The sequence below is a fragment of the Ruditapes philippinarum genome, unplaced genomic scaffold (genome assembly GCF_026571515.1).
Source record: "Ruditapes philippinarum isolate M1 unplaced genomic scaffold, ASM2657151v2 ctg228_1_1_1_1, whole genome shotgun sequence".
NCBI classification, from domain to species: domain Eukaryota; kingdom Metazoa; phylum Mollusca; class Bivalvia; order Venerida; family Veneridae; genus Ruditapes; species Ruditapes philippinarum.
The window spans coordinates 489,939-515,307 of record NW_026856125.1 but is presented as its reverse complement, the minus strand read 5'-3'; the positions used below and the strand labels follow the sequence as shown (position 1 = coordinate 515,307).

At 32.5% G+C, this 25,369-nt stretch overlaps 2 protein-coding genes across 7 annotated transcripts in view; one reads left to right on the top strand and one right to left on the bottom strand.

The window, feature by feature from the left end:
- Positions 1-11,039, top strand: part of LOC132745467 (fibropellin-1-like) — a 51,731-nt gene extending 40,692 nt beyond the window's left edge. For all 6 annotated transcript variants that reach the window (XM_060734416.1, XM_060734414.1, XM_060734412.1 and 3 more), the window contains 2 exons: positions 10,447-10,605; positions 10,939-11,039. In XM_060734416.1, coding sequence (XP_060590399.1) covers positions 10,447-10,586 — 140 coding nt within the window. In that variant the 3' untranslated portion in view covers positions 10,587-10,605; positions 10,939-11,039. The remainder of the gene's footprint in view (positions 1-10,446; positions 10,606-10,938) is intronic.
- Positions 11,040-13,909: 2,870 nt separating this feature from the next.
- On the bottom strand, positions 13,910-20,782 carry LOC132745452 (macrophage mannose receptor 1-like). The gene is made up of 4 exons (XM_060734383.1): positions 20,373-20,782; positions 16,563-16,606; positions 14,875-14,959; positions 13,910-14,585 (listed from the first exon to the last, which is right to left on the bottom strand). Exons 1-4 carry the CDS (start codon positions 20,713-20,715, stop codon positions 14,350-14,352), a joined length of 708 nt encoding a protein of 235 aa, XP_060590366.1. The 5' UTR covers positions 20,716-20,782; the 3' UTR covers positions 13,910-14,349.
- Between the last annotated feature and the right edge of the window lie 4,587 nt (positions 20,783-25,369).

The window sequence follows — 25,369 nt, the reverse complement described above, 5'->3', positions numbered from 1 at the left end:
ACAATTACCTCTTTCAACACACAAAAATAAACATTGCGATAAGCTTATTCCGTTCCCATTACGGAAAAGGACGTGCTCAGACGGACAAGTATACCCGCTCAGTTCAACGTCTTTGTAAAATTTCAGAAAAGCATAAGCAAATCCAAATTCCCGGCAGAAAAATATCAAATGAATAAAAAGAATGGTAAGATGAGCTTTTTTCATGATGGCACACATTAAAGTTACACATGTATATTTATTAAATCTTTTTAAAAAAGTACCATAGACTGTTTGCCTGTAACTTGCTTCGCTTAACTGAAACAAAACTTGTGACTATTCGTTCTTTTTATAATATTGACATTAGGTGTGCATGAATAATTCGTACATAAACTGATAGTGTATCCACCCCTTGTCTGTTTATTCAACGTTTGCTTTATTTTTCCAGCACGTGCGCAATCTCAATATCGATTTAAAACAATCCCCGTAGAAACCCTATGTATTAGAATTTAAGTAGTGCCATAAAAGAAAGCAGATTAACAAAACCGAAACACTTATCTATCAGTCATTACCTGTGCTGTCTTTAAAACAAATTTCATTCAGAAACACAAAACAAATTAGTTGATCGTTTAGTTTGATATGATAATAAACATTCCCTTTACAAATTGATATTGAAAGACGGATTTTTGTAACATTGCTAGAAACCACTTTCAGATATCTATCATTTCCGACATACAAATAATTCATTAAAAGCTGATTGGAGAAATGGAAATCTATCAAGTAGTAAAATGCACCGTATGTTATCATTGATCTTTTGTGCGCTATACGTTATCAGTTCCGGAAAATGCCCCGATATTAATATTTACAGCCGTAATTCTAGCCAGAATGGGCATGAATGCTTAGATGACAACATATTGCAACTTTTTAAAGTCAGCGGTTTCAGTCAATACGCATATATGTAAAAGAAACAGTAAATTTGAGAAAGAGGAAGCAGTACGTTATCACGATCAAATCGGTGGAATATTATCTCGCTTCGATACTTGTGACGCGCATTTAAGATGAAGGACGCGACGAAACATCATCAAATAAAATCCTATGAGCCCGGAAAATTGTGAAGAAGGTTATTATATGTACCTTTACACGAGAAAATTACGAATTACAGAGAAAAAAAAGTTAAACCTTACTTTTCGGCGTCATCCGCCATCTTATTTGGGTAATGAACGGCGTGATTCTCCCCCTTGACTTTCACTAAATTTTCAAATTTTCAAATTTTCATAGTGATATATTATAACACACTTCACACTATTCCAAAATCAATGAGATTAATAGAATCTATCATTGGGTTAGATACAGGATCCTCTATCTAACCCAATGATTGATTATTTTTCTCACTCACCTGGACACACAAGAAACAAAATATCAGTGAAACTACTTGCTACGCGCATTACAACGTACCTAGTTATGAAAAGCGGGGCGGGGCTTAGGCGTCTGACAAAAAGCATTAAGTACGTCCGCAAAATTTTCTTCTGTGAAAAATTCAATGAAAGTAAATTCAAATAAGATCCCTCATCAAAAAGCAAGGTGATCATGACAAAACACATTAATATTAAATTCGAAAAGTGTCATTATATAAGTGTTTATAAGGATTTCAGTCTATACTTTTATGGTTGACAAAAAGCGTTTACCGTTTGCAATGATTTTTCTACTTTATTCGGTTATTTTGGCCGAATATTCAATTAAAATATATCAAAATGAGATTCGTCATCAAGATGCATCGTTATCATAACAGAAAACATGGATGTTTTTCAGGCAAAATGTCATCATATCCGATTTGACGAAGAATTTTGCATGTTTTAAAGTGTGCTATTTTTAGTAACCGAACGATATTGAAACGGGCGGACCAAGGTAGAGTAGGACTCATTGCAGTGTGAAAGTTAATACCAATCTTTTTTGATTCCGCGGACAATTAAATAGATAAGCACATTTTGACCTTTTGCGTTTCACTTTTGTTAAAATAGGAGTGAATCGCGAATGTGTAGGAATACGTTTTTAGAAGTGCTACATGTTAAGTGTGAGATAATCCCATGTGAGATAATATTTTCCAACACCGCTATTTTCAGTAACATTTACGGATTTTTCTATCTGATTAGTGAGAAAATGCAATCAAGTGCTATATTATACGATATATTCACAACATATAAAATGTATACTTAAACGTCATATTACATCGTATATGACGTCAATTAAAATACTTAACTGTCTGGTTTAAACTCCTCACAGTGATAACCTCCCTTTGAAGATTGCAACCATTGACTTCGCAGACGTCACATGATGGTGACAGTCACATGACGTAACGTCGAAATATCGACCGTAACATAAAAAAACTTATCACAAACCCGTGCCAATTTTGCGACTCCGAAAAAAAAATTGCACGGCCGTGAATACATTTTTACGTGACGTCATTAGCACTATACAAACATAGTGTAAAGACGCGCTAAATGTTAGCGTTATACTATAGACGAAAAATGACTCTTATTTAACTTTAAACGGTCTTTATTTTGGGTATTTGATAAATAGAATATTAAATTCGTGTAAGTTCATTATTGAATTTATTGCACTCGTTGAATAAAATAATATTATGCTCGCCAGAGGCTCGATAATATAATTTTATTCAAAATGTGCAATAAATTCAGTGTTGAACTTACACTCACTCAATGTCCTCTATTAACGTCATTTTACTTTTTCTTGTTTATTTTTAACTTTTTTTAACTTGTTTATTTTTAACTGTGTCAAAGGACACAGGGTAGGGGACAGGAGACCGGGGGAAGGGGGGGGGGTAATAAAAGAAACAAAAACCAGGGGCAAAGGGGAAGAAACTAACCGTAGACGAGAAAACAACAAGGGACACAAGCAAAAGTGTCACCAAAACAGTATGAACAAGCCTTTAAGATTGTCATACAATCATAATTATTCTTACACATAAATAACTACATCAGGTTTTCAAAAGATGGCCGGGATGTATAAATTTTGAATTATTGACACGTGTTTGTTCATCAATGACATTGTAAATCATAATATAGTGTGTTGAATTCGTACCCGTTTACTACGACTGTTGATCCTTTAAATTCTAATTAAAAGTGTTAACGCATGCGCAATTTTCAATAGACGTGTATACTTTTGGCATGATAGCAGTTTGTTATCATTTCTGTGGAATCTTAGGTATGCTCATATATTATTTATCATCTTTACTCTGTTTTAAAAAGAGCATTTGAACACAAACTAATAAAAGGAAAGGCGAATTTATGCGCTATTGAATTTACATAAGTCATGCTCCTTGGGTAAAAACTTGTTCCAATGAATCCTTAATTGGGGTCATTTAGTTTATAGTTTGCATGATATAACAATAAATAATCAATGATTTTAGATGAAATTTTACATTTTCAAGGAAAAATACTCAGATGACATGGAAATGAATTTTAGCAAATTAAAAATATGTAAGTAACAAGTTCATTTTGATATTAAATCATTTCCTTTAAATGGTCTGATCCTGTCATGCATTACATAGATGTTGCTACTATGGCGGCCATTTTCAGCATACTTCGCCTTGTAACTATGGTAGCAATTGTTTGTTGATGTGATTTGATCCATACTTGTATAGAACTTGTATTACCAGTATGTCTTGGTGCCGTCTTGAAATGACCAGATTGTATTCTGAATTTATACAGAACTTGTATCTTAAAGGATTAAAGAGGATATGTTCAATCGTTCTTGTAAAACGTGCAAGACTTGAATTAGCTTAAAATGATAAATTCTGTTAATAAGACTTTTATAGTATCGTCACCAATCAACTATGATTAAATAAATAATACTAACAACAACAACAACAAAATCAACAACAACAAGAACATCAGCAACAGCAACAACAGATGTAGTATAGATAATAACAATAATAACTATGATCACTGTGCATATACAGTAACACAGGAATGTGCAAATAACGTATTTAAATAATCAAGAAATTCATAAATGGTCACTGATATTCTTGGATGGGTTCGAATCTAAGTGACTTTTGTTACCGATAGGCACCTTTTTAAGTTGTCGATCCAAGCGTGACTAATTTCCGTTTTAGAATTCAAGACTTATTAGGATAAAATATCCAAGTAGATTTAATATGGTCAAAGTAAAGTTAAAATATACTGTATACTATTTCGAGTGCAGTTTCTTGTTATAAGATATTTGAAATTCATGATATTTTGTACACATACTAGAACTAACATTTATTTATCTATTGCTGTGTGAAAAACAATCAAAGCATTTGTGTATTCCATGGCCGGTTCTCTCCACATGTAAAAATAGTTAATTTAAACTAAATATATGTAACAACAATAAGAAGGAATTTAATTAACTTTAAATACATGTTAAACGCATAAAGATTTAAACGGTGCATAAACGCGAGAAATATAACGCGCTACGTAGGTTTAGAACATCAAACTTAATACATGATTTAAGAGTATATAAGGTAAAACGTTATATGTTTAAGGCGTATTGTCGTAGAAAACAGCTACTTTTTCAGCGCGACCAAAGACAAAAACTCATTAATGTTAGTAATAATCCTAAGGATATGTGGTCACTTATTAAGCGTTCACGTCCTCCGAAAAAGACACTTTGTAATATTTCAGCCAATCAATGGTATGCGTATTTTAAAGATCTTTTGTTCGATGATTCCGCCATATCACTTAACACGGATAATTTGACTGAAATAAATAATGGACAGTGTGTTGAGCTAGATCAACCGTTTACTCGTGCTGAAATCGAATCAGCCATTAATAATTTGTCTAATGACAAAAGTCCCGGACCTGATGGCATACCATCAGAGTTTTATAAATATACATTAAATGACAGTACTAACGTTACTGAAGCGTTGTTTAACAGAATACTTAACACGGGCGTCTTTCCTAAAATTTGGGGTAAAAGCGTGGTAACGGCAATCCATAAAAGCGGGTCGATTAATGACCCTAGTAACTTTATAGGGATTTCTGTATAGAATACTCTGTATAAAGTATTTTCTAGTTTATAATTGGGCCGAAAATAATAATAAAATCGACGAGTCACAAGCCGGCTTCCGACACGGGTACTCAACGGTAGATAAAATATTTTGTTTACAAGCAATGGCTCAGAAATATTTAACAAGAAAAGGTGGTAGATTCTATTGTATTTATGTTGATTTTAAGTAAGCATTCGACAAATTAAATCACGGGAAGCTTTTTGAAATATTATATCGTAGAGGTCTCCGCGGCAATTTTTTACGCGTGCTCAAGACTATGTATACCGATCTATTATCGTGTGTTAAACTCTACTGTAATCATGCTAAAAAAGACCAAATTTTAATGCTAACATTTGCTGTTATTAATCTACTGTTTATTTCCCCTTTAATGCTGGAACAAAACAGGGAGACGTAAGCAGCACAACTATATTCATACTTTTTATTAATGAATTAGCAGAGTTACTACGTCTCTCGTGTGGAACATGAATTTTTATAACTAACGACATACATGACATTAGCTGTCTTATGTTTGCGAACGACATTCCTAATTGCGCAGAAACCGCTGTCAAATTACAGCAACAAATTAATATAATAGACGTATTTTGTCAAGATACGGGTATGGAATTGAATTTAAATAAAACAGAGATTATGGTATTCCGTAATGGAGGTGGTCTTTGAAATTATGAATCTTGGCTCTATCGTGGATCTCCTGTTAATGTAGTATCAATTTATAAATATATGGTTGTTTATCTTACACCTACTATATCTTGGTCATCAACCCACAATAAATTTGTTTATTCAAGCCAAGAAATCTATTCTAGCCATCAAACAGTATCAAAAGTCATTTGGATATTTTCCAGTCAAAGAATACTTTAAATTATTTGATGCTTTGGTGAAACCAATATTATCTTATGCCTCACAAGTATTGGGTTATTGTTATGTAAATACTATTGAAACTGTTCATAATGATTTTTGTAAAAGGTGCCTAAATGTTAATAGAACTACAAATAACGCAATGGCACTAGGAGAATGTGGCAGATTACCATTATGTATATTTTATATGACTGTATAAAACTGTATAAAATATTGGTGCAAGTTATTGACTATGCAACAATCGAGATATTCGCGACAAAGTTATCTTATGTTGAAAAATCATGATGATAGTGGGAGATATAATTGGGCTACTTAGATAAAAAAAATTATCATTCGAGTTTGGTTTTGGGTTTGCCTGAATTTTGCAAGAAATAGGTAATCCTGACATGTTTATTCATTTGTTTAAACAGAGACTGTGTTGATTGCTACACTCAAAATTGGCATAACGATATTAATACTTCTAGTCGATGCTTTCATTATAGAAATTTTAAATCACTTTTAAATGTTGAAAAATACTTAATATTGGCTTTACCATTTATTTATAAAAAATCTTTTTCTAAGTTTAGGTGTTCTAACCACAAACTTAAAATAGAAATCGGCAAACATTTAAATATACCAAGAGAACAATGCTTTTGTACATATTGTATAAATAATAGAAATATCTCAATTATAGATTGTGAATTTCATGTTTTTTTCCATTGCTATAAATATAATGAAGTACGCCAACTATTCTTACTAAATTGGTATGATGGAAGAACAAATTTAAATGATTTCTACTCATTAATGAACTCGAGTTGTGATACAACAATACGTAATATATGTATTTACATGTATATACACCATATTCTTTGTAAAGCTGACGATATTAATTAGAGGGACGTAAAATGTTTATCCATGTTGCTTTGTATATTATGGGCCGGTGGCCTTATTATCAAATAAATATGTTGTTTTTGTTATAGTTATGTTAAACACATTAAAAAAATAAAAGTTTAATTTTATCTTAAGGTATTTTGAACACATTAAGAAATAAAGTTCTAAACAAATTAACATATCTTAAGGTATGTGTAACACATAAGAAATAAAGAATTTGATGTTATCTCAGTATATGTCAGATCCTTTAAAAGCAACACGCCTTCAGATTCATGTAAATTTTCATGAATATTTTTGAAATGAATTTAATAGTAAATTATTTCGAGGTGAACAAATAAAGCAATTTACAGTATATATTGCAATCGGCACTTACAATCCAAGAAATTTTCCCAAAGTGAGCAACATATGCAAAAACAGCCACTGCAATAGTAACGCAGTAGAAATATGGTGATTGAATACTGGGGAAAATCAGTCTAAGACCGAATATAAAATGTAAAATATAAATTGAATCTTGAATGTTTTTACTTTTCTTAAAATAATAGTACATTTTTCTCAATTTTGAATTTCTTGATTTTTTTGGCTCATCTGGAGGCGTGCAGCTTTAAATGACAAAAAAATTACAGTTACTGTGTGTGCATGATTTCTGCAAAAACTTATGTTACTTCACTGATACTAGGGAGTGTGTGAAACTTTCTGCATTTGCCAAGTAAATATAAAATCCCTTAATTCTTGTAGAAGGCTTGCTCGAGACAAGCGTTTTATTACAAAATAAATCTTACTGTGACCTTGACTTTTGATCTAGAGACCTGTTTGTAAGCAAGACACTGCGTCTAATAGCGGTCAACAATTCTGTAAAATAACAATAAAATTCCTCTTTGTATGTAGAAGATATGCTCTGCACAATATCTGGCAATATAATCATCTCGTATGATCTTGACTTGCAAAACTTCTATGTGTGACCTTGACTTTGATTGCTAGGACCGAATTTCGCGCCCGGCACTCGGCCTTACAATGGTGAACATTTGTCCCAAGTTACTTTTTTTATCAAAATTCCTCTATGAATGTATATGTTTTGCTCCGAACAAGCGTTTTTAAATTAGCTCTTAATGTTACCTTGTTTCTATCTAGATATCTTAATCATGCAAAGAGCACTATCTAATTAAAACCAGATTTAAATAACGCTCTTCTTTTAGATCTGACCGTGTCCAAATAGAAAATCATTTTGGTGACCCTTCTCACAGCGAATCATCGGCGCGCTTTCGTGATTTTGAAAGCGATGTGGTTTTTAAGTTAAATTCTGAGATAACCAATACTTAGTTGTTAATTTTCACGATAACGAGAACAAACATTTCTGTTGTCTATATAGCCGACAGGTAAACTGTCAAAACAATCTTGCCCATTAAAAACTGACCAATTACAAAAATCATCAATTTGTATAACTTCTACGGATAACGGTATTCTGAAACTTCTTCTAATGCCTATGTAAATACCGATTTATTACATTGATAAAAATAGAAAATTCGAAATATAAAGAAGGCGAGACATCAGATCTTCATAAAAGAAATGACTTGATCTGAACTTTAGTCAGATTTGTGTAGAGCAATACTTCTCATGGTGTTTAACATTGATATAAAGTATTATATAAATTCTGCTTTACATGTAGGATATATGCTCCTGACGAAATCTGTATATTTCATCATATTTTATGACCGTGACCGTGACCTTGCATATATTGACCTTAATAGTACGTGTACCGCCTTAGTCATGATAATGACCATTTGTGTTACATTCACACAATTAGTGATGACTTAATGGTGCCTACACCGCCTCCGTGGTCGAGGGGTTAGAGTCGATGACTTATTATCCAGTTGCCTCTCTGGCGTGGGTTCGATCCCCGGAAATGCTTTGGTAGTTTAGCACATAGGAAGGTAGTTTGATTCCGGTGTAACTCTCCATAGACGATGGTTATGAAACTGTCCGCCTATATGACTGAAATACTGTTGGGAATAGGCGTAGAATGAAACAAACAAACAATGGTCCCTACATATATCTTCATATTTTTATCTGACCTTTGATGTCTATGTGTGACGTTTCTTTGGTGTGGTGGAGGGACCTAAATTTATTGCGCGACACTATGGTTAACATTTGTCCCAAGTTATATTTAAATCCCTCTATACATGTAGAATTTTTGCTCCCTACTAACATTTGGAATGACCTCTAAGATTGACCCTGACCTGTGACCTAGAGACATGTTTCATGTGCACGACACGGCTACTCATGGTGGTAAACATTTCAATATGATTAAATTAAAATCTCTCTCAATCTCGACTTAAATATGGATTTATACCGTATAAATAACTTGTTATGTCATAATACAGAGGTAACACAAGTTGACCACTGTTCAAGCAGTCTGTGCAAAAAATGGTTGACTTTGTGTCAGTAACCAGCAGGGCTATTTATGTTATTGTTCCGGTTGGTACGAAAATAATTGTGAGATAGGTAAGCTCTTCAATAATTTAACTACAAGTATTCACAAAAACCCCGACCAATAACTGCCTAAGAAAGTTTTATATCAAAGTTTTGAGTAGATACGAGGATTGATCAAAAAGTTCTTGGCCCGATGTACTTACGTAGTAAGAGAACCGAACTTATAGTCTTACTTTCAATATAATCGCCCTCTACATCAATGCACTTTGCCCACCTGTGCTCCAACTTGTTATACCCTTCAAAATGTCACCTATATTTTGGCCGCCTCCATGACAACTGCATTCTTCCAAAACGTCTACCACGAAACATGGTTTTCAGTCGTAAACAGGCAGAAGTCAGAGGAAGCAAAGTCCGGAGAACATGGGGGATGGGGAAGAATTTCTAAGCCGCAGTCGGTGGCAGCAGTCATCGTATTGTCGTGCAAGAGCAGAACACCTTGAGTCAGTTTGTCCTTATTTTTACGCGCGATATTTTTTACGCAGAAGTCTAAATTCGATTGCATATTATGTACCGTTTATGGAACGACCTGCTGAAGTTAGTCAGTGCTGATGGCACCCTGTTGAATTTCTTTGGAGGGATGAGCCGGGTGCTTCTACTGCATGCTCTGGGTTTTTTTTATTCTGGATGGAAGTGATGAAACCCATGTTTCAGAAAAAATGCCTATTCAAATGTCACATTTGTAGGGGCCATCTTAAACTTATATTGGTTCCATAATCGTATGACAAATCCTTGGAAGAGATGTAATAGAGGATGTCTCTGTTATTTAACATTGATTTTACAATGATTTTGCTTTTCATGCCATATTAAATTCATATCAGCATTTCGGAAAAATCATTTTTTTAACATTCAGACAATATTTTTTCCAAAAAATATATATTGGTTTATACACTTAACTGAGATTGAAACATACAGAAATGTCAAAAATATATCTCTTAGAATTACACGAGTTTCAATAACCCGAGGTGATAAGATACCTAGAATTCAACAAATTCATATTAATGTATCGAATTAGTTCACTTTTTTTAAACAAGCACGTGTATGTTTAATATGACAATACACGATCAGTATAAGTGTTTGGCCAGATTTCTGCAAGAATTTAAAAATATATGGTTTCAGGAACTCCAGCTCCCTAATATATGCGATAACTATACGTGTTTTCTTTTTATTAATATTCAATGCCTTTTTCTTGTTGAAAGTAACACCAAGCTGGTCAGAATGGTTTTATGGCTCGTGTTCTGTGACATGCGGATCTGGAACACGTGCTGGGATAAGAAGATGTAGTACGGGGCGTGAGAGCGATTGCATGGGAGATTCTATGCAAATATTTCCGTGCTAACACACAACAGTGTTGATTGGTATTAAAAACATAATCATATGCTTTTAAATAAATTTCATTTATTTCTTTTTCAAAACAACATATGTTAGCGGATCAGACTGAAACCTTCTGGCAATAATCCTAGATTTCACGTCTCTAAAAGTTCTTTCTGAGCAAGCGAATTATTTAAATCCAGAAAGTAATATATCAGTTTTAAATATCATATTTAAAAAAAAAACGCCAGAAGTGTACTTTTGAACCATACCGAATGTAAGAATGTAAGTTTGATTAGTTAATGAATACAATATCTGAATTATTATTCTTTTTTTCGTATTTTCTTTTATTTCATGTCCGTCTTTTATTTTTATTTTAGGTTCTTTGTAGTAAGACACAAGTGGATACTACCGATTTCAAATACGATTTTCTTTCTGTTTTTCTTATTTGTGAAATGTTAATATACACGAAGCAAAACTATTTGTGTTTTATTGCACTTTGTTTATAAATACAAATGTATGTATATGTCTACTTATATTTAAATGGGAAAAAACATAGATAATTTGATGCGATGATAAACTCTGGATACAATTGAGATTTAAAAATGCTTCATTAAGTTCATGGCAAAGTAAATTATACATGTTGTAAAATACCTGTTTCTTAGAATTTATGTATTTAAAATATGTCGGTTTGTAATCAATTTTGTCCCTGCTCTGTATCTTTTAAACCAATCAAATGAAATAAAAAGCTTTTGACACTATCTGCAGAACAGAGATTTAGACTTCTTCAGACACTATCTGCAGAACACGTTCTTCAGACGACGTTAAATGTTTTATACTTAGCTATTTGAATGTATTATTGCCTAGTCTATCTTTACCAAAAATAAATAAGATATGTCCATATGGTCAAATGTCTAAGACTTGCATGTCAACAATATTATAGAAATATTCTCCCATTTCATAGATATTTTGCATGTTGTTTCACTGAAAAATACCCTAAGGATTGTAATTTGCCCCTCCACAACAACCAGTTTGCAAAGACGATGCAACATACACCGAATGCAATTTTGAGTAATCAATAATAATCTTTAAATTAGATTTTAATCAGAAAATTGACTTATTTATGATTTCTTCACATCTGAATTATTTGTATAACGTAAGTAGACATAAGTAGAGGAAGTTTGGAATTTCCAAATATCATAGGCATACTAATTTTACAAAAATAGACTAATATATCTTATAAAGATTTCTTATCAGTCTATACAAGCTGATTTCGATAAAATAGGGTTTAACAGTGTACTAAGCTATTTATCTGTTTTAAAGATTATTGTTTCAGTTTTCAAATACTTGCAAATGCCTATATACAAGAAATATGATAGTAAATTGCCTCAAAAGAGAATGGCGCATGCAAGATACCATTAATACCATTGCTAAACGGTTATAACCATTCTTGAAATAGCCATATAATGTTCCAGAACACTTTATTTTGTTTCATTACACTATTCCTGTATTGGTTCTTATTTATAATGCAAAAAGTATTCAGCCGGTGCCTTAACCAATGTCATTGCTCTTGAATAATATAAAATTTGCTGTTTATAGATTTTAATAAGTGTTTAGAAAATTTGAAAATAAATTTAACAAATGCACTTAGGGAGAGGAACTATATAATTTTCTTTCGTTCTAATCCCTTCCAATTTATGTAACAATTATATATATATATATATATATATATATATATATATATATATATATATATATATATATATATATATATATATATATATATATATATATATATATATATATATATATATATATATATATATATATAAAATGTACTATATGTAAAATATTGAAATAAATATGTTTAAACTAAATGCACTTTCTCTGAATTCGTCATTAAGTGTATCGGAGTTTTTAAAATAGTCGTTCCTGTTTTATGGCATCAGTATCACGCGTACGGTGACATTTTTATCCTATGCTTATACTCAATACAGAGTTGAGGGTAGTATCTTTTGACCTGTTAACTTACAATTTTTCAATCTTTGATTGTTCAAAACTTTGCATGAACCAAGGCAGATAAAGTCATTCTGCCATTTGGGAGGTACATACATTATATTAAATGTGTACATACGATAAGGTTAGATATTCATGCACTTATATATTAGAACTTGTGCATTGATAGGCGATGACAAAAAGAAGGGCTAACATGAATTTTTGTTCACATATTTATGTCTGTATAATTATATATTTATTCAGTAAGTGTTTTTATATCATTTTCATTGTCAATACTAGAATAGTAGAGAAATAGTTTTCATTTTTCTTTCCTTTTTTTTTTTTTTTTTTTTTTTTGGTTTGTTTGTTTTTTTTGACAAGCGATCCGCATTTTTGTCACACTTAATAGTTGCATAACCATTTGACTAGTTTTACTTTTAAAATTAATTCAAATAATGTGTAAGCGTATTTATTATTTAGATCCCTTATTATATTTTGTGACCTTATTGTGGTCATCGGTAAATCCCGAAAGTGTCAGAATTATAAATAGAATTCAAAAACTTTTATTTACTGCCAAGGCAATTTACAACAATTTTTGTAAATCTTCTTAATCACTATGAAAATGCAACTTCAAGTTACATCTAAGTCAATGCGGAATGAATTTGTTTTAATTACAAAATTGTTCATACTTAAAATGTTCTTCATGTCTTTGACTAATATATACATTGAATTCATTTAAATGATAAACCTGCAGGTAAAGAGCCAAGGAATGTTAATGCCTAGTAAGTTATATTTGCATAATAGTTTGGGGACCTTTCTGTTGATAATGTGGCATAGTGCTGTTGATAATGTGGCATAGTGAAATCGAATACCTGTACATGCACAGTACAAAAACTGGAGACCCGCACTCTAGAGCATGCCCATTGATTGACTCATTTTTGCTGGGGTTTACTTTTTGTGCCGGCAGAGAATGGGAAAGCGATAGAAATAACATTTTCAGATGCTCGTTCATTGATTACCTTTTTCTGGGGTTTCATATTTAATGATCATCGAAACACGAGGCTATCTGATATGTACGAGGGGTCGTAAGTTATATTTATACTGTTCACTATTTAGGGGAGATAATGTGTATGCGGTAGGATAGCTCAGTCGGTTGAACCGCGAAACAGTATTCCGAGAGTCCATGGTTTCTCACACAGTGACATTTCATTAAAACCAATCATTGTAATGTGACACATGCTGAATTCGTTCATTATTTCTTTATAATAAGTTAATTAAACGCATGATGAACATTAATCTATTTATCAAATTACATTGGCTAAAGAAATAATAATACAAGTGTAGCCGATGCAGAGAGAAGGGTATTTATTGGTGTTGTACAAATTGACGCAAGCCAGTGCACATGAATTAGAGCATTAGTAAACGAAAATTCATCATCATTATAAAACTACGGATATATGTTTTAGGAGTTCAAAAAGTGTTGGATGCTGAAAGAATGTAAGACAATATCTACAACAAAATTCAATCCATGCATTTTTATCTATTTTTTTTTTTTGAGAAGTGGTTTCATCCTTTATAGGTCAATTCATATTCATGTCTATGCCTTAATCTGCTTCGATTCTAGACAAATCTATCAAATTGAATATTCTATGAATGTTTTATACAGAGGTTCAATCTACAGCATTAAAGGAGATGGTATTACTCTGACACACAATTGTTATCTTTTATCTTTTTACATCAACAATAATGTCAAGCAAGTTAAAAATGAATAAATGTCCGTAATGTCAACTAGTTTATTAGTCCAGTTGGCATACGCTTGATGGAGCTCTACTACACAAAACATCATGCGAAGCCCAGATACCATTTGTGTTTGCAAATAATACACAATGTTCAGTATGATCGTGAAGGTCTGGATCAGTAGGTCCCCATTTTATGAAAATGTCATTGACAACGGTACCGTCAGACCAGAGAAAAATCTCGTCCATATTGTCATCATATGCACCTATCCATACCCCTGCACCATGACCAAAACCTGAAGAAAAAAAACATAATATATAGCAATGGGACTAGCAGACATCGGTGTCGACCAAGAGAAAACTAAGCAGATTGAAATTGAACATGATTTAAAATTTTCAGCATCTTAGATAGAAGCAAACGCAAGTTCACAATTTCAAGTGTAACAGAAATTTTTATTAACTTGGTTAATTAAAACATCGTAAGAAAAAGTTATATGTATACATCCTTATTTTGTATTCATTAATCTTTTCAAACAACTATTTAACCTTAATCCGCCTTTTACCTGAAAAACAATATAGACAAACCCTGTAAGATGTTCGTTTCCACAAGCTCCCTTTCTTCATTTGAACCAAACTCCACCAACGATCCCCCTTTAGCTTTGCAATTGTCCTGTGATTTCATTAAACATACATTTTTTATCAAAATTATATTATATCGGAAATATAGAAAGTGTTACACATTTCTTTCATACCGGTATTTACATTTTTTTTTCAAACAATAGTTTTGAAATCTTTAGGCAGCAGATTAATAGCTTTATTATACATTTATAAGGCTATAAATCATATATGTAAGACGTATATATATATATATATATATATATATATATATATATATATATATATATATATATATATATATATATATATATATATATATATATATATATATATATATATATATATATATACAATGGTCAAAATCTAAATAATATATAAATACTGTTCTTGAACATTTCATTCTGTTTAAGTACAGTTTTCATGTTTTCATATATAACAGAGACATTTTACGTTTCAATTCCTCTGAGAATTGATCATTCTGTAAGGAAACGACATAATTCATTTAAGCATTTACAAATTACCTAACTTAGATAATATTTCGTTACGGAAAGCGTTATAGCCTTTAACGAAACAGCGTCAATAGACAGAAACAATAATAAATATTGTTTCAATCATAATCATAATGAAAATATCGACAGACGTGCTAGGAAAATAAAATTATTGGAAATCCGGAAATCCAACGGCTTCGATTAACTATATTCTTGTTTCAATGCAAACTGTCAAAACGAATAGGTTAGGACAATTTCTGTTTTGCGCTATATTAAAGACCAGAATATAGGCATTGTCGGCAACATTTAAATATTGCAAACCATCTAAAACAGACGGCAACGGTTCAAACACTTAAAAATCCAGTCTGCTTCTAAAGAAATACTTTTGATATCAGACAATTAAATTAATGAGTTCCAAAGACAGCATTTAATCATTAGAATGCTTATTTGTTTTACTGCACTGTACGTCAATGCTAAATTTAGCTATTTAAATATTTGTCTTGTTAGTCGTATCAAAGAAAAACAAGATACTCAGGAAAATAAATGACAGAAATATTTAAATTGATCTTATGTACTCCTTATCATGCTAAAATAACATTTTTAAGTCCTAGCATGCATTTCGGCATAAATTAAATATATTTTGAGTTTGAAGCGTTAAAATATCCATGCTGAACAAAATTTAGATACCGACAGAATCACTGAGTAGGTTTAAAACAAAGCGACTTTAACAAACTCTTGATGTTACAATAACATATATTGTGGATATTGTATGATTGTATTCATTTGACATGTTCCTAAACGTTTTCAGAGTTCACTGTGACACCTATTTGTGAAATCTTAACGCTCTAACCTGATCCACGTGGGTCTATTTAGGAAACCACCATTTATTTATTTAAGGTGAAAAGTTTTGTTCCTATGACTGCCTAGTTTATTCATTTGAGGACATTTACAGATAATAAATGGAAAAAAACAAAAGGAAGAAATAAAAATATTGCCTGTGTCTCCCATGAGTGTTTACCCAAAACAAAAATAAGTAATCTCCTGTTGATCGCATGGTCTACCTGTCACATTAATTCATGTCATTTTTATCTTAAATTCACATGCTTTTAAAATCTGGAATTAGAATTTTCTACTTTCTACTGTTTTCTATGTTTTTATCATAAATACCTGTGCCTGATGCCATGTCATTCCTTCTGGTACGTAGACATATTCTGAAAGAGTAAAAGCAGAACTCAAAAGATGTGCAATAAACAAAAAACTTAATGATGTTTTGGATAAAAATAAACGTTTTCTACCAAATAGCAATCATGGGTAGGGTATAGCTTCATGGGAAAACTAATTTTCAACTCTCATTTTTGTTAATATATACTATACCGCAAAAAAACTCATTTCAGCTTAATCAATACATAGATAAAAACCCTATCATTTTATGATGTAATTATTACGTTATAACAAAACTAAAAACAATGTTTAATTTTTATGAATGATAATGATTTCTTTAACATTCATTACTCTCATCTCTTCTTCAATTCAGTATTATTACATTTCTCTGGTCCTTCTTGATCATGGATTCAAGCACATTTTCTGTTGAAGATTGATTACCGCTTTAGCGCCAGTGCTGAGGGACGTAAAAGATGTTGAACTTTTACATCTTATTTATTTCGGAGGATCTCCCCTATTTCAAATTTTTGGATAAGCAACGTCACGAACCTGACAGAAAACGATTGCTGTGATGACGTCGCATAAATAACGTCTCAAATAGATTAAACAAATGTGTGTTTTTCTTTTAACGTACTTTTAATTTGTTTTGGTCGTCAGACCAAACAAATAATGGTAGTTTTTCAGACCCTGATGTGCTTATGTGCAAATACCGAAAGTAGTCCAAACTCCTCGAAGTGAATATTTCCCTTTATATGCTAACTAACGCCGAAAAATTTAAAGGGAGATCACAGCGTAAAGATTGTCAAATGACAGGCGCATTAATTTTCAAGCCTTCTCGATAAAGAAAAAATAGTTCCCGATTGGTCGAAAATTCCTTATATAACGTTATTCTTTATAGATATACATGCTTATAAATATGAAGCTCCGTGATTATTTACATCAGTGTTAAACAACAGGTTTACCGTGTACAAAATATATCGAAACTTAGAATAATATGGTTCTCTCCAGACTGTTATCTGTTAACTTCCCCGTTGTCGAGGGGTTTGCACGCTTGCTTTGGAAGCGAGGGGTTGGAGTTCAAATTCCAGCTAAGGCATCTTTTTTTATATTTGTTTAAGTCAAATAAATCAATTAGTCTTATAGCCAATTTACTACAGTTATAACACTGGAAACAGCATTTATGACACTATGCAAAAAACAATCGGTTTAAAATCTCACAACATTCACCTTTCTGACATTCTGAGACCCAAACAAATTCAGCGCCTTCTGTGCTTTGATTTTTAATAACTGCACTAACATGAAATGAATTGCAAATAAAAGTAAGACTAGATGTTTAATAGTTGTTTTAAAAATGAATTTTATCAGCTTCGAACTGTTGGAGGAAACATGAAAACATTAAAATTGTGGTGAAAGTAATCTTGACAGGTTATTTATTAATATATGCAATATTCACTTAAAGCTAGATGCATCCAGAGTACACAAAATATTTCAATAAAATCAAACTTGATACAAATGTACTAAGATGTAATGAAAAAGTAAAAACGTTTCAAAATTCAAGTAATATTAAACACATTATATACGATTAATTACTGATTTTTCAGTATTGAAAACTATATTTCTACTGCGTTACTAAGGCAGTAAAGACTTCTTATGCATATTTATACCACCTTTTGGTAATTTACGTGTTAGTAAGTGCCATTGTTTCACAATAATACACATTCATACAGTTTCAAAATTTTCATGAAAATTAGCCTGAATGCTGCTTTAAGATCAAATATCTCGTACCGGTATATATGATATACAAAACACCATACATATATTTATTTTCAATTTTAAACAAACAAGAGCCACCGCCGGTCATGGACAACGCTTGACTTGTTTGCTTTTTCTGAATGCAAACAAATACATTGTTCAAACAAATCTTTAACAAGACATTTAAGAAAAAATAAGTTTTAGTCTAGTCACATTTGTTGTTTTGTTCCATTGTGAATAAAGGACAAACTAAAGAAAAGAATATAATCAAAGTTCCACATATGATTCTAATCCGTACATAAATAAGAAACTTATGACAAATTAACTAAAATACAATAGTTTGACCTTGACGGTCAATGTCATTTATAAATTTCATTTATAAATAACAGGTATAGTCAGTTACAGAAAAAAGAGAATTTCTTTAATTGTGTAAAATTAAAGGTCAAGGTCTCATCTAAATTATTCAATATATTTCTTTGGTAAGTTAGTCTTGTTCTGTCCAAGTTTAACTAAAATCAGTAAATAAATAACAAAATTATGACAATTTAACCATAATTCAATTATTTGGCCTTGAGGGTCGATGTTATTTAAAGCTCAAGGTCAAGATCAATGAAACCATTTAAAAGGTCTTGTCCAAAATGTTGTTTTCTCAACGTATGAAGATAATCCAATCATTGATTACCAAGTTACAGTCATTTATAGCAAAAACCAGTGAAAATTAATAGTTTAACCTGCAACGTCAAGGACAAACATGAGTCGAGGTCAATTTGATTTTGATATACATGAAGGTCCTAACTTAAAATATGCTATGTCTAAATATGAAGTTAATCCATTTATAAATAGCAAAGTAATAGCCAATTACAGCACAAAAAAATGATAAAATCAATTATTTGACCTTCAAAGCCAATGTCAAATATGAGTGAAGGTTAAAGCTGTACGCCTCCAGATAAGTCAAAATATTTCAATAAAATCAAACTTGAGAAAAATATAATAAGATGTGAGGAAAAGAATAAAGATCCATGATTCAAGTGATATTTTACATATAACGTGTGATTAATGACTGTTTTTTTAGTATTTACAACTATATTTCGAATGCGTTACTAACGCAGTAAAGGTTATTTATGCATATTTTGACATTTTTTGGTAATTTACATGGTTCGTAAGTGTCATTGATAATGTGTAAATTTCTTCCTTTGGTTACTTCACATTTTAACACGTTCAAATACATTTTGAAAATGTTCATGAAAATTAGCATGAATCTGGAGGCGTGTTGCTTTAAGGTCTGTCTGGTTAACCTTAAGGTCTCTCCTTAGATATTATGCTCAAGTTTAAGACAATTTATTCATAAATAACGAAGTAATAGCCACAGCAATAAAAAGAAAAAAAAAGCAAATTTAGACATTTGAGTCATTTCTGAATAAAGATCACGGTCCATCTGGTTAACTTGAATGTCTTTCCTAAAAGGTCATTGTGCTCAAGTTTAAAGACAATTCATTCAAAGATAACAAAGTTATAGTCACTAATAAAGATAAACAAGCAAAATTTAAACATTTAGTCAAGATCAGTATGGATGAAGGTTTAGTTTAGTCGGGTCTACTAAAAGGTCTTTCCCATTGGTTTTTGTGGCCAAGTATAGTGAAAATACACATAGAACTTATAAAGTTATAATCAAGGTACAAGTTTGCGGACGGCAAGGTAACGGCAACGCTGACGTTACTGTAACAAATTGAGCTAAAATTTTAACTATTGAATGGTTAGTAGACGTTTCTCTATCTTGAAAGGTGAAACCATTACATAATATAATGTTTTGTTTGTTTGTTTGTTTGTTTTTTATTTTACACCTTTTCCCAACAGTATTTCAGTCATATAGGCGGGTAGTTCCCTAACAACCATCGTTCCTGGAGAGTAACACCAGTACTAGACTACCTTCCTCCGCGTTAAACTACCAATTTTTTGAAAGCATCTCCCGGGGATCGAACCCACAGAGAGGTAACAGGACATCGACTCTAACACCTCGACCATGGAGGCGGTTATAATGTTTTTAATCTAATAATAAAGACTTACTTGAAATAATATCTTCCCAAGGAGCTCTATAGAAAAGCGTGTCAGAGGATGTTGGATAGCTGGAGCTCTTCGGAAACATATCTCCACAGCCGATACATTGTCCAGCGTCTTGATGAAAAAATCCGTAACAATTGCCACTTTCTACACACAAAAAAAAACATTGTGATAAGCTTATTCCGTTCCCATTACGGAAAACGACGTGCTCAGACGGACAAGTATACCCGCTCAATTCGACGTCTTTGGAAAATTTGAGAAATGCATAAGCAAAGCCAAAGTGCCGACTAAAAAATATCAAATGAATAAAAAAAATGGTAAGATCAGCTCTTTTCATGATGGCACACATCAAAGTTACACATGTACTACTATCAAATCTATTAAAAAAGTACTATAGACTTTTTGCTTAAATTGTAACTAGCGTTGCTTTACCGAAACTACTGTGACTATTCGACCTTTTATAACATTGACATTAAGTGTGCAGGAATAATTCATACACATAAACTGATATTTTATCCACCAATCGTCTGTTTATTCAACTTTTGCTTTTGTTTTTCCGGCACATGCGCAACCTCAATATGGATTTAAATAATCCCCGTACAAACGCTGTATGTTTAATCGTTTGTTTTTCAGATAAAAAAATTCAGAAAACGTTAATAATACGAGTAAGCGAAATAGGAAAAACATATCTATTATTCATTACCAGTGATGTGTTTTTAACAAATTTCATTCAGAAACACACACACACACGAAAGAAATGCTGAACGTTTGGTTAGATATTCATCAATATTGTCATGTTAAAAAATAGACATGCCTTTTACAAATAAATATTGAATATCGGATTTTGTAAAATTGTTAGAAACCACTCTGGAAACAAGCCAGTGAAATACAATGACAAAAAAAAATTGTATCATAGTTTGGGGACCTTTCTGTTGAAAAAGTGTCATAGTTAAATCGTATACATATACATGCACAGTGCGCACTCCAGAGTATGCCCTCTAATTGGCCCAGTTTTGCTGGGGTTTACTTATTGTGATGGAAGAGGAAGGGAAAGCGATAGAAATATCATATTCATATGCTCGTACATTGGTTACTTTTTTTCTGGGGTTTCATATTGTGACAACAGGGAACATGTTTTTATGTTTGACTTTGATACAAAAGAAAAAGAACATCAAAACATTTGGCAATCTGATTTATCAGATGGCCTCGTGTTTCAACGTTCTTTCTTATACTTAGCACTTTCATATTTTCACTTTCGTAATTATTATTATGGTTATTTCCATTATCATCATTACAATATCTGTTGTTACAATAATGTTTTTTACTTGTTCTTTCATCATCACCGTGTATATCCTGTAAAGCCCCATTTACACAGCCCCGGTTTGGCGTCCCGATTTTGTCCACCGGGATCAACCGTATTAAACCGGTGTAAGGCCGTAGCGAAGTACAGGAATAGACCTTGGTGAACCGGGACGAACCGGGAGATTGTCACGGTTGTATCAACATGTTTAGTACAAACAAGCTCACTGCCACTCACCGGGAAGGAAGTCCAGGACCGTGTTCTATCGGATTGGCACCGGCAATCACCGAGGAACCACTGTATCTGTACCGCAACCATATCGTAATAAATCGTAGTAAACCGCGAAGTGTCTTTACCAATGTCAAAAAACGGCAGGGCCCCAGTAATGACAATATGTCGTCACGGTAAGACATAGAGCTAGGCTACATTCCGGTTATTGGCGACAACGTTCCGGTTGTTTCCGTTAATGTCCCGCATATTGCCGGCAAGCCCCGGTTATAGCGGTGATAGACGGTGGAGGCACGAACTCATGCCGATAACAGGTGATTTAAAGAACAGGTATATGAAGTGCTACTTTAGAAAATTTTGTTAAGTGAAGACGAAGAAGAGCCATTCTCTGCTATTTGATCTGAGGCAAGCTTTCCTTATTGTCCTTCCCTGAATCGTTTCCAAACGTACCTCAACCTTTGTAGGCGTTGTAAGCGAATTTTTTCCAACTGCGTTCTTCTTTCCTTTGGGTAGCATCTCTGCTGTCTTCTAACCAAATGACCGATGTCAACGTGGTCAAACAAGTTTATTCTCATAAACTTGAGCCGGGATGAACCGTGATGAAACCGTGTCTATTCGGGTCTCCACTGGGAATACACCGGGTTCGCATTGGCACTTACCGTATATATCCGGTGCTATATAAGGTACTGAACCGGGAATACATCTAGGCTCTGTCGGGGATGTGTAAACGCAATTGATTTTTCAGAAAAACACCACGGAACATCCTGGTTTACCGGTTTAAAACGCCGTAGCGATACCGTGGCCATTACCGGGACAGTCACTCTCCTGTGCATCTGTCGAATGTTCCACCATCGCTCACTTTCTCATTTAAGTAACGTGGGTGAATTCAGTGAGCTGTGAAGGAAGTATTTTTCATTGTACACCAAATTGGGATAAAACAATAAGCGTTTAGACCTCATCAAAAATATCTCCATGAAAATGTTTTTTTAAGATCTTTCATGAAAATGTCGACCTGATTAGCGTATTGATGACGATTTTTAGTTTCTCGATATCTTTAAATACAATAATGTACATATTTCTTTATGTGTTTTTGTAATCGGTGTACCTGAGACATTTTCCAATCTACTCGGGTCATATTACACTTGATTAAGCAGATAAAACGTAATTAAGACCATTTTTACGAAGTAACGCCGAGTTCGTGTGTGAAGTACTGAAGCAACGGCGGTTTTTGCATTAAAGCTACATGTCTCCAAATATGCCTCCAGATATGCCAAATATTTCAATAAATATATATTCAATAAAATCAAACTTGAAAAAAATATAACTTAGACACCAGGAATTTAAACATATTAAAGATTCAAGTAATTATTGAATTGTTAAATGTTGTTAATGACAGATTTTTTTTTCAATATTATGACTATATTTCTACTGCGTTACTAACGCAGTAAGGGCTTTTTTGCACATTTTAGTGATTTAAGAGAGTTGTAAATGCAATTAATTAGGTGTAAATTGCTTTCTTTTGGTCACTATACAGTATTATACGTTTAAGCATATTTTAAAACTTTTCATGAAAATTAACATAAATCTGGAGGCGTGCTGCTTTAAAAGTAGCTAAATCCTATTTTACCAGCTTCCATCTATTGTTATACGGCACTTGTATTTTGACAAATGTCTTGGGTGGCCACTATACAGAATATAAAGATACTGTTTTAATGTGATAAATGTACATATACTGAACCAAAAAAGAAACTTTCGCAAAATATGTGCCAGTTGTTCAAGGGTACCACTTAGATGTACACACATATATACATGAAGTAGCTTGTAAAACTCGTTTTGTTTGTAAAATCGGTCAGCTAATCACCGTATAAAAGCCCGATATGTTTATTCAACGTGAAAATCGAGTTTCAAAAGTAACATATCTACATTCAAACTTGGAGAAAGTTTCTTTTTTGTTTCAGTATATTTATTTAACTAAACATAGTCACCTTTAAAACGGTAATCAGGTTGACTTTCTCAGGAATGATCTAAAGAAGTAAACATATTACTGAAAAAAAATGTACTGGTGGTTAAAGTATAATGTTGTAGCAGCCGTATGCGCTCATGCATTCCTGTAGATTTTATCAAGAATAAGATATTTGGTTCTTTTACTTACTGTGTTATTCTGTTCGGCAATATCGCTGCACAGATTCGGCGTTACTTTTACGTTATCTGCACATTCGTGCGTTACTGGATATGCACGGTAATCATAGTTATTATTGTAACTATCTTTACTACCTCTGTTGTTGCTTCTGATGTTCTTGTCGTATTTGTTGTTGTTGTTGTTGTTGTTGTTGCTGTTGTTGTTGTTGTTGTTGTTGTTAATATTATTCCTTTAATCATAGTTATTGTTTTTTATTATTACTACATCTGTTGTTATTGTGTTATCATTATCATTATTATTATTATATTTATTTATTTATTTATTTATTTATTTATTTGTTGTTTCTGCTCAGTTGCTGCTGTTCTTGTTTTTGTTATTTTCGTCAATGTTGTTGTTGTCGTTGTTGTTTGTTACCAATGAATTATTTGATATCACTGACTACACATTACTCACTTAGAAAGATAGGTATATCTTAATACTCTAGATATTGCACAACACAGGTCTTATGAATATCGGAGTACTGCATGAAACTAGAACTGCCACTGTCATGGCGTAAATACCCCCGTATACCACTTTGTCATAATCAACAGTGGTGATTTAGAGCTCAACGAGAACCTCCCGGCCAAATATGATGGTGGTAAGCCAATGCATTTCTAATTTATATATTCTACATGTCTTAGTGGAAAAGATCAAAGTGTCCTTGACCTTTGACCTACTGACTACAAAACTGAAACTGCCACTGCAGGACTTGAATCCACACATTCATGCAGCTTTGTCTGGGGAGTGTTTTATGATGAATATATGAGATTACATAATTATGCTTCAAGTGTGAAATGTCAGTCAATACACTGAAGACAAGCATTCTTAAGTATTTGAGCAGACAAGCTTATTGTAGTTAAAGCCCCTGTGACCTTGACCTTTGACACAGTCATTTAAAAATCAAAAGGGGTCATCTACTAGTCATAACTAACCATAATATTAAATATTGAGACTGTTGACCAAAGCATTCTTAAGCAATTTAGCATACCAGCTTTCTGAACTAAAGGCACCTGTGACCTTGACCTTTGACCCAGTGACTTAAAAATTAATAGGGCTCACTTAATGGTCATGATCTAGAATCCATGCCAAATAAGAGTCTGTAGGTCAAAGGATTCTTAAGATTTTGGGCGCAAATTTTTTTTTAGTCAATGCCCTTTTTACGTTGACCTTTTACCTAGTGACCTCAAAATGAATAGGGATCATCTACTAGTCATAATCAGCCTCAATACCAAATATGAAGTCTGTTGACCAAAGCATTCCACCTTATAAGATATTTGAAATTTATGATATTTTGTA

Coding starts and splice junctions, on each gene's coding strand:
- LOC132745452 (XM_060734383.1), bottom strand. CDS start 20,715: ATGTGTGCCATCATGAAAAGAGCTGATCTTACCATTTTTTTTATTCAT. Junction 14,960..16,562: donor TGACATGGCATCAGGCACAG/GTATTTATGATA, acceptor ATGAAATCACAG/GACAATTGCAAAGCTAAAGG. Junction 14,586..14,874: donor GGAAACGAACATCTTACAGG/GTTTGTCTATAT, acceptor TTTTTTCTTCAG/GTTTTGGTCATGGTGCAGGG.